The following is a 10,921-nucleotide window of genomic DNA, read 5'->3' on the forward strand; positions in this document are numbered from 1 at the left end:
AAAGTAGAAAATCATAGTGCCCGTAAAAAACACGTTCAAGGTCACAATATGGGGCACAGTATTTGTATTACTTTCAGTTTTACATATACTGTACCATCGGACAACAACTAGCTTACGCAGCAACAGAAATGCACTTTTCAGGTCAAGCGATTCAACACTTTTGAATTACTATTTCTACCAGCATCGTCATTACATATTACAATTTAAAACTGCAGAAAAAAGCAGCCAGCTGAACCTTCTCTCATGTCGAAACTTTGAGTCAGCCTCTTAAATCAGACTGTGGTTGGCTTCTGGTTGCCCATCCCAAACAAACTCTCAAACAATTTCGAAGCCATCGGAGGAACCGTCATAGGAACAGGGGCCATGAAATTAGCAAGCTTCTCGTGGACATTATACCTGGAAGAGAACCACGTAATAAAAGTCAAGACCAAATGCAGGGACGAAACATCAACTACTCCCAAAGTAAGTAGTAGTCTACCTTATCTTTCTGCTCTTTGAAGCCCGGCGATCAACAAGTTTTCTCTTCTTGTGCTGCTTCTTTCTTAGAGCATAAAATGCAGACTCTACAAGCATTGTTTGCATCATGGTTCATCAGTACAATTCATTCCAGGCACAAACAATACGTGCAGATGCAGAATAGTTGGATAAAATACTAACCAGATGCTCCATCACATGACTCGAGAAACTCCTTGAGAAGTTGATGGTAAAATTCAGAATCATCAACAAGTTCAGGATCACCTTCCACAGTCTTCCCCTGAATTACAATATGGGTGAAGTTTTTTTATTTTTTTGAGAAACAACATGGGTGAAGATATTAGACCAAGAAGTGCACTACCCATAGTGTCTAATTATATGAGTGCAGAATTAATGAGTGGAAATAGATAATCAAAGATACATGAATTTTTGCCTCAATGAAATAAATGAACTATACACTAGGCTACATAACAAAAACAATTAATAATAGAACAAATGAGAGACAGGCAAGCTTGAAATAATTCCAAGTAAAGAATGGAGAATTACTCATACCTCCGCGGTAACAGCAGGCTCTGCTGCACTCTGCAAAGTGAATGAAAAGGCTCCCAGATTAATCATTATAATTAGAAGTAGAAGCATGACTTGCGTACCTTCATAATAGATGCATCTAATCTAAAATACCTCTCCAAATACACCAACATCATATTTCCTCAAATACATCCTGTTAATCATCCTGCTTGGGTCTCTCATATAACCAGCAACTTGGTCACTTATGTTCTGTTCTCATACAACAGAAAAGAAGCAAAGGTTTTAGCCTATTAGAACTAGGCTTGTTCCACAATTACAAAGTACTAGAAGTAGTTAAATAACTTAAGCCAACCTGATTAAATGCGTGCAACTTTCCTTTCAGTGCAGCAGCGCCAGTTGTGACCTGTGTTTTCCTCTGCCATTTATCTATCTCGGTATTTCTGAAAGGGGTTATCCTGGAAAAATCATGATATCAATCCCTGGTTAGTTTTGTATCTGTGAAGGAAGTCAAATTAAAAAAGCGACTGCAAAATACACACAATTGCAATCTGAAAAATTCTAGAACTGACATAACAAGTTTCGTTTCCAATTCTCCTTTTTAAACAGAAATGCATTTATGTTATTTTTTGTATCCTTATTTTGTGTGTGCTAATATGGTGTAACTAATTTCTTCTCATAGAGGATGCTTGCCCGAATGCAGGTTGCCAGATTCACCAACATTAATCAGGGCAAATTAGCAACCCAGAAAAGATAGGGGCTTTTAAAGATGAAACCAAAAAAATACTGACAGAGCAAACCAAACAATTCACTAGCTCAAAGAAGAAACTACAATATTAAAAGACTAGGTAAGAGTTTAGATTATCAGTATTAAAGCACAACAAATTCAACGGATACGATGTGGTAAGCATACAAGTGTACAACTGCACAGTGATGATTAACAAAAAAAAAAAATTGCGGCTATGTAAGAACACTGCAACATACTGAAGAATATATGCCATGGTACTTCATGACAGTTTCTATTATTGCAAAAGGTTACCTTGTCTGCACTTTCTGTACTTCCAGCCACTCGTCATTTTCTCCATTTGATTCAGGTAATTTATCTGACATTAAGACGAGATTAACAAATATTTAAAGGCCTAATTCAAAATGAGAAAGAGTGGAGAGTAGTAGTACCGCTCGGAGCCTTTGCAGCCTGGTTCCTCTCCAGTAAAGCCTACAGTAAGTTGTAGAAAACACACATATTGCACAAAGTAAGAAAGTCTGGGAAATCACTGCAAGGACTACTATAGCGTTGCATAGATAGAGAAGCAAAGAGCAGGCAGCCAAACCTCCTGCAGCTCCAGCATGCAACCGAGAGTCTGTTTAGATGAATCCAGCAGCTCAGCATATGCTTCCTCTATCTCCTGATCATGACCACAGAATCTTGACTTGGTGGGATCCTGCAAGAAAACAATTGCAACAATACAATCATCTGAATGATCCTGCATTCTTGAACAGTAGCAGCAATTAAGACGAAGATGCGTGCATCGACTGAACAAAGACAGACCTTGGGAAGCTTGTTCGAAGTGGAAAACGCCTTTTGCAGCAAGAATCTCATCTCTAGGGTCTTGTCCCATAGGGCCTTCAGTTGAACAGAAATTGGAGGCAAATTAAGGTCAACAGCTTGAAAGCTTTAAAACAGTGGAGGCGAACCGGTGAAGGATAGCCATTGCACACGATCATGATGAGTCCATGTTATGTTGACCAATATAGGAGATGTAGGAAAAGGACCTTTTGGTTCTTGACGGCCTGGCCTCTCGCGACGTCGTCGTCTCGGTGCTGCTTCAAGGTCTGAAGAATGCTTCTGCGGGTGGAAGAAAGATTCTGAAGTAAACTAGCCGTGCGAAGTGAGGCATGTAGAGGGCAGGTGGGAGGGCGAGGTTACGTACTGTTGATTGGCCTGGAGGGCTTGATACTCCTGCTCGAGCTCCCCCATCTCACCGTCATCAGATTCCTCGTCGTCGTCATCTTCCTCCTGCTCGCCGTCGTCGGAATCTTGCTCGCCTTCTTCGTCGTCACCGGCGGCGCTCCTTGCGGAGAAGAAGCTGCCGTCCTCCTCGGGGTCGGAGTGGTCGTGGAGATGGAGGTCGGAGTCGCTTCCAGAGTCGGAAGAAGCGTCGGAGGGCGGCGGGGAAGGTGATGCCTTGCGGCGCTTGGATGCGAGTGGCGGCATCTCCTCCTCGTTGGTGGGTCGTCGGCGGCTAGAGGAGAGGAGCGAGAGGCGGCGGCGGGGTGGGCAGCGGAGGGGTGGGATACTGAGGAAGGCTTGGCCGGAAGGAGAGAGGCTTTGAGTAGGAGCTGGGCCTCAATGGAGAGTGAGACGGGCCTCAAGTGGTACCAGCCGTCCGGTGATTACTATTTGACGCTCCTTTGCCCGGGGAAACCTATACACCGACCAGGTCGGCAGTTACCGTACACCGCACACCCCCGCGCCCGGTATGGGTCAGCCTGGTCGGCCTATTACACGATTTTCTTTTTCTGTTTTCTGTTTTCTGGTTTCTGGTTTCTTTTTTCTGTTTCTTTTTTTCTTTCTTAAAAATTTAAAAAATGTTAAAAATGAAAAATGTTTAACTTTTTAAAAAATGTTCTGATTTGGAAATATTTAACTTGGTTTTTTTTACTTTTTAAAAAATGTTCAAATTTGAAAATCGTTCAAACTTAAAAATTGTTCAAATTTAAAAATCGTTCAAACTTAAAAATCGTTCAAACATGAAAATTGTTCAAATTTAAAAATTCTTCAAAATTAAAAATCGTTCAAAATTTAGAACTGTTCTAATTTTTTTAAATATATTTTTAAGAACATTCGTATTTTAATAATGTTCATATTTGTGAAAAAATATATTTTTCCGAAAATACTCGGATTATGGAAAATCAAAAAAAGAAACAGTAGAAAAAGAAAATGAAACGAAACAAGAAAAGAAAAACGAAAATTACCTTCTAGTGGGTCGCGGCCTAGTTAGCCACCGCAGCCACACAGGGTGTGCGGTGCGAACCACGCGCCGACCTGGTCGGCAAACAGGAGCTCCCCTTTGCCCGTGTTAGCAGCGCAACGTGTAGGTCAATCCTTAAGCGCGAGATTTGTGGGCCGGCCCAGTTCGATGGTGTTGGGAAGGAAGGAGGAGCGGAAGATGACGACCACGCTCCATTTGCCCACCTCGCCGGAGACGGGAAGACGCGGTTGGCTGCAACGTCCCCGGTGGAGGCGATGCCGGGACCTCACTGGAGACGGGGACGACACGCCGCAGAATCGTCGGTGGAGGTAAGGCCAAAAATCATAGGGGGTACAGGTGCAGGGCTCGTCGGAGATCTTAGGGGAGGGTGGGGAGCTCAGCTAGGGGCCGGCGGGAGTAGTGCGGGTGAGAGCTCGCCGGAATTGGGGGAGGTTTAGATGGAAGGCTTTGTGTATGCTGCTGACATTGTTCAGAGTTGTCACAAAGTCGCGGCACCGCTGCTGTTTTTAAGTTGGACTTCCGCAAGGCTTTCGACTCCATCAGCTGGGACGCCCTGGATCGCATCCTCCTCACCAAAGGGTTTCCGGAGCTCTGGCGGTCCTGGATCAAAATGTTAAACCACACGAGCCAGACTGCGGTCCTCCTTAATGGCGTGTCCGGCAGATGGATCCAATGCCGCCGCGGCCTGCGGCAAGGTGACCCTCTTTCCCCCTTCATGTTCAACATCATCGTTGACGTCCTGCAGCAAATGATCCTCCAGGCCTCCAGGGAAGGCCTCCTCCTACACCCCCTCGTTGACGACCTCCCCTGCTCGGTCCTCCAGTACGCTGACGATACCCTCATCATTATCCGGGCCATCCCAGAGCACGTCGTCAATCTTAAAAAGGTCCTTGATGATTTCTCTGCGGCCACTGGCCTCGCCATCAACTTCCACAAAAGTACCTTTGTTCCCATCGCCACAAATCAGGCTATGGCCCTCTCCATGGCCAACGCCTTCGGATGTGCTGTCTCCTCTTTCCACCAGACGTATCTGGGGCTCCCCCTCTCTATTTACAAGCTCTGTCCTTCTGACTTTGCCCCCATAATCCACAAGAGTGACATGCGCTTATCGGGTTGGCGCGATCGGTGCCTCCCCATTGGGGGACGCCTGATCCTCGTTAACTCCGTCCTCACAGCCATGCTCGCCCATACTATGGCTGTCGGGCTCCTTCCTGCTGGGGTCGTTGAGGCCATTGACAAACGGCGCATGGCCTTCCTCTGGACCGGGGAGGAAACTTGCCATGGTTGAAACTGCAAAGTCGCCTGGACGGACGTCTGCGCCCCAAAAAACCTTGGGGGGCTTGGCATCCTCTCCATCCAATCTCAAAACTGCGCCCTCTTAACAAAATTCCTCACAAAGCTCCACTCCGACACCTCCGCCCCCTGGGTTGACTGGTTCCGCCGTCGTTACGGCTGGAATGGCTCCAGGGACCTCGGGGACACGCACCACCTTGACACCCATGTTTGGAAGGACATTGCCGCTGGTCTTGCGGTCTTCCGTTCCATTACCAAGGTCTATGTTGGCAATGGCACCTCGACAGCCTTCTGGACCGACCATTGGACTGGCGACGCCACCCTGCAGGACCGCTTCCCCGACCTCTACTCCCATTCCACTTGTATAAACATTAATGTTGCCGCGGCTCTGACGTCCGACTTCCGTGGTACTCTTGGACCGCGCCTCTCGCTAGCCGCGGAGACCGACCTCTGTACCCTTGCAAATGAGCTCACCTCTATGGTCCTGCATCACGACTCCCCGGGTAACCGATGTGACCGCCTCACTAACAAAAAGCTCTCGAACAAAAGTGTCTATGCTAATTCTTTCAGGCATATGCAGATTGATGAGGTTGCTGAAAAGGTTTGGAGGAGTGTTGCCCCTTTAAAGTGCAAAGTTTTTGGCTGGCTTTCCCGGAAGAAGCATCTCCCAACCAATGAACGCCGGTTTCGCCATCGTCTCAGCACCACCACTACCTGCCTCTCCTGCTCCCAAGATGAAGATACTGACCACATGTTGCTGCTCTGCCCCCGTGCCCGGAAAGTCTGGAGTTTCTTCTTTCCAGACTTCAACACTGGGGGGCCCTCCAACATCGCCGACCTCTGGACCATGCGATGCAGGGATTTCGAAGAAACAACAATTGTCACTGCAATTGCCTGGAACATCTAGAAGAGAAGAAACGCCAGGATTTGAGGAGGGCGGGGTGCCAAGGCGGCGAAAGCAGCGGTGGGCGTAGGAGGTTGCGGCCGGTGGTTGGGCGGGGGAATCAGGGGCCGGTGGTAGCTCGACTGAGGCCATGATACGTCTCCAACGTATCTATAATTTCTTATGTTCCATGCTAGTTTTATGCCAATAGCTACATGTTATATGCACTTTATATCATATTATGGCATTTATTGGACTAACCTATTAACAAGATGCCACAGAGTGCCGGCTTACGTTTATTATGTCCGTTTATTGCGTAAAAGGCCCAAAAACCAAAGTGCTCGGAAAAATCCGGAAAAATTACAGAAATTCTATTTCGCCGGAAGACCCACGGAGCCGAAGGGCCGAGCCGGAGGAGGCCCACGACCTCCCTCCCCATCCACCGGCGCGGCCGGAGAGGGCGGCGCCGCCCTATGGGGTGGGCCCCTCGGGCACCCCCTCGCACCGCCCTTTCGCCTATATTAAGATCCTGCCCTGAAAACCCTAAAGAGATCGACGATTTCTCCAGAAGAGTTCCGTAGCTCCGCCGCCACCAAAACCCCTAATTCGGGGAGACAAAAGTCTCTGTTTCGGCACCCTGCCGGGACGGGGAATTGCCCCCGGAGCCATCTCCATCGACTCCATCGCCATCTTCATCGCTGTTGTTATCTCCCATGATGAGGAGGGAGTAATTCTCCCCCGAGGCTGAGGGCTCTACCGGTAGCTATGTGGTTCATCTCTCTCTCCCATGGTGTGATCTTTATGTGATCATGAGCTTTGTAATCTAGTTGAATATGTAGATGTTACTCTTGTCTATTATGCACTCTAGAGGTTACTTTAATATGAACTCCGGAGTCACTCTCCATGGTGTGATGGTGACAGTGTGCGCATCGTGTGTGATTCCTTTATGACGTTGTGGAGCTTGTTTACTCCGGCTTGAGGTGTGCTTTTGCAGCCCTACACAATGAATGGTGTTTGTTATCCAACAAGAGAGTGTTTGAGAGTAGCATTTATTTATTCAATTATGTGATCATTGTTGAGAGTGTCCACTAGTGAAAGTATGATCCCTAGGCCTTGTTTCTAAGCATTGAAACACCGTTTCCAACAAGTTCTGATACATGTTCGCTTGCTGCCATTTTTATTTCAGATTGAAATTACTACTTATAATCATCCATATTACTTGTATTTCATTATCTCTTCGCCGAACTAGTGCACCTATACATCTGACAAGTGTATTAGGTGTGTTGGGGACACAAGAGACTTCTTGTATCTTAATTGCAGGGTTGCTTGAGAGGGATATCTTTGACCTCTACCTCCCTGAGTTCGATAAACCTTGGGTGATTCACTTAAGGGAAACTTGCTGATGTTCTACGAACCTCTGCTCTTGGAGGCCCAACACTGTCTACAGGAATAGAAGCGTGCGTAGACATCAAGCTATTTTCTAGCGCCGTTGCCGGGGAGGTAATGTAAAAGGTATTCACATCCTCCGACTACTAAGCTATTTTCTGGCGCCGTTGCCGGGGAGGTAAGGTAAAAGGTATTCACATCCTCCGACTACTAAGCTATTTCCTAGCACTGTTGCCGGTGTGTGAGTGCTCGAAGCTATTTCCTTTAGATTCTGCAATTATATCTTTTTGTTTCTTGTTTTTATTTCACTAGTTAGGCTTAATGGAAAACAACAACAAAATTAGAGATCTTTATGAAATTTATATTGAATTAGGACATGATGCTTTTGAAGAGAAAATTAAAAAACCTATGGAAGTTTGTCTGCATAATAGTGGTAGTAATGTTATTAGTATAATTTTTTTGGACACCATTATTTTTAATGCTATGAAAAAACCCAAGCTTGGGGAAGCTAGTTTATATAAAAATAATCTTTTTTGCTCCTCGAGCTTTGGATGAAGTATTTTGCCTTGATAATGCTTTGTCTCCAATATGTGGTAATTCGAATGATGCTTGTGATATTTTCAGTCCATCTACTATTGAGGATAAAATTCATTATGATTATTCTATGCCTCCAATTTATGATGATTATAATGATGGATGTGATAGTTTTACTCCCACTATTACTAATAAAATTGATTATGCTTGTGTGGAGAGTAATGATACTTTTATGCATGTGGATCATGATAAGAATGCTTTATGCGATAGCTATATTGCTGAGTTTATCAATGATATCACTGAAAATTATTATGAGAGAGGGAGACATGGTTTTATATATCTCAATAATATTAAGTCACCTCTCTTTTTGTTGAAAATTTTGAAGTTGCACTTGCTTTGTCTTTCTATGATAGTAGCTTCATGCTTCAATAATTTGTTTTCTTACAAGATTCGTTTGCATATAAAGTGGGTTAGATTTAAATGTGTTTGGTATTTGCTTTTTGATGCTCTCTTATATTCAACTCTCATCTTTATAAGAGCATCATGAGAATTATCATGCCTAGCTAAAAGGCTTTAAAGAAAAGCGCTCTTGGGAGACAACCCATTGTTTTATTTCTGCAATTTTTGTTTTATATTTGAGTCAAGGTGCTTGTTACTACTGTAGCAATACCTTTGTATCTTTATTTTGTTGCTTGTTGTGCCAAGTAAAGTCTTTGATAGAAAGTTGATACTAGATTTGGATTTCTGCGCAGAAACAGATTTTTACCTGTCACGAATTTGAGCTTTTCTCTCTGTAGAAAAATCTTAAAATTCTGAAAAAATTCATGAGTAATTCTCAGATATGTACGCAACTTTCATTCAACTGGAGCTTTTCCATCTGAGCATGTTAGGTGCCTCGAAAAAATTCATCTTTACGGACTGTTCTGTTTTGACAGATTCTGCCTTTTATTTCGCATTGCCTCTTTTACTGTGTTTGAGTGGGTTTCTTTGGTCCATTAAATTTCAGTTTCCTTGGGTAATGTCCAGAAGTGTTGGGAATGATTGTGTCCTTGCTGAACATGTGAATTTTTGATTATGCACTAACCCTCTAATGAGATTGCTTTGAGTTTGGTGTGAAGGAAGTTTTCAAGGATCAAGAGAGGAGGATGATATAATATGATCAAGAAGAGTGAAAAGTCTAAGCTTGGGGATGCCCCCGTGGTTCATCCCTGCATATTTCGAGAAGACTCAAGCGTCTAAGCTTGGGGATGCCCAAGGCATCCCCTTGTTCATCAACAACTTATCAGGTCGCCTCTAGTGAAACTATATTTTAATTCCGTCACATCTTATGTGCTTTATTTGGAGCGTCTGTGTGCTTTTATTTTTGTTTTGTTATTTTCATTCTCTGAATAAATCGGATCCTAACATGCTTGTGTGGGAGAGAGACACGCTCCGCTTTTACATTTGAACACTTGTGTTCTTCGTTTTACTTTTAATGTTCATGGCAAAAGCTGAAAGCCGCTGCACTTATTGCTATTTGGTTGGAAACAGAAAATGCTTCATGTGGTAATTGGTATATTGTCTTGAATAATTTGATACTTGGTGTAAGAACATGTCCATTGCCCCATGTGTGGTTTTGGTAATTGATGACAATCCCTATGGACTAACGGTTGCATTGAGAATCAATCTTAGGTCAAGTCCATAGCCATGTGTTGGACTCAAGGTTGCAAGGTGGAGAAGACGGAGTACAATGACGAAGACGGTGTCGAAGAGAGACGAAGACCGTGTTGAAGATGAAGAGAGATGAAGACGGCGTAGAAGATGGATGAAGACGGTGGCGTGCATACAAGATTGAAGAAGATGGTGGAGTGTACGTTGGAGGAAGACGGTGGCATGTACAAGGTTGAAGAGGATGAAGACGGAGCTTGCCGACTCAAGAGGAACGCGCAAGGATAAGGTAGGTGCTCGATAGGATAGTGGGTCGCATCATCGGAGAGAGGTCAAACCTTGCATGCATTGCATCATGTTTCTTGGTTGTTCTTGGTTCTTATCCATGAGATGAGTTATAGCTTGTGTTCATTCTCATGACAAGCTCTAGCTCATCGGAAACGGATTTTTTATTGGGCCGGGCGGTATTACCGCGGGCGGTACCGGCCAAAGTACCGCACGCGCGTTTTTACTTACTGGACTTGAAGCGGTACCAGGCCTGTATCTGCCCTGTAGTACCGTAACCCAATTACGGTACCAGGCCGGTACCGGGCCCGGTACTACCGGCCCGTTATTTTTCTTTTTCCTGTTTCTTCTTCCCAGCCCGGCCACCATCCTCTCCCAGCTGCACCTCTCTCTCCTTGGGCCGCTGCTGCCCCCGCCGGCCCACCACCGCGCGCCGCACCTCAGCCCAGCCCCGCTCCCGCACCAAGCCACCGCATGCGCTCGCTCCCGCGTTGCTCGCTCCAGGCGTTGACCGCCTCGTCGATCGGGCCGCTCCCGCCCGCGCCCGTACGACCTGGGGATTCCCCCCGCGCGGGAGAGGCTCCATCCGGCCCCACGCGCTGCTCCCGCTCGCCGCATGTTGCATGCACCGCTGATGGTGCTGCCTACTCTACTCTGCTCTGCGCGCCGCCGCACCACCGCATGCTGCGCTGCTTTTTCTCCCTCTCTCTCTTCTGTTTTTCTCAGATCAGAACACAAGCGGTAGTACCGCTCCACGCAGCGGTACTATCGGTTTGGCCCATTTTTCAGCCTGTTTTCTCGCGCTAGCCGCGCGCGAGCGGTAGTACCGCTTCGACAAGCGGTAGTACCGCTTTGGGTGCGGATCCGACCTTTTTCAGCCCCAACGATCATATTTCGGGCC

General features: G+C 45.8%; 1 protein-coding gene across 1 annotated transcript; it reads right to left on the minus strand.

Moving 5' to 3' along the window:
* Positions 1-34: 34 nt before the first annotated feature.
* Positions 35-3,267, minus strand: LOC124673458 (protein AATF-like). Its single transcript, XM_047209539.1, has 12 exons — positions 2,931-3,267; positions 2,773-2,845; positions 2,549-2,623; positions 2,331-2,441; positions 2,176-2,215; positions 2,039-2,102; positions 1,355-1,457; positions 1,156-1,251; positions 1,027-1,056; positions 658-754; positions 479-563; positions 35-396 (listed from the first exon to the last, which is right to left on the minus strand). The coding sequence occupies exons 1-12, from the start codon at positions 3,212-3,214 to the stop codon at positions 273-275; spliced, it is 1,182 nt and encodes a 393-aa protein (XP_047065495.1). The 5' UTR covers positions 3,215-3,267; the 3' UTR covers positions 35-272.
* Positions 3,268-10,921: the final 7,654 nt, after the last annotated feature.

The sequence above is a fragment of the Lolium rigidum genome, chromosome 1, assembly GCF_022539505.1.
Source record: "Lolium rigidum isolate FL_2022 chromosome 1, APGP_CSIRO_Lrig_0.1, whole genome shotgun sequence".
Classification (NCBI taxonomy): domain Eukaryota; kingdom Viridiplantae; phylum Streptophyta; class Magnoliopsida; order Poales; family Poaceae; genus Lolium; species Lolium rigidum.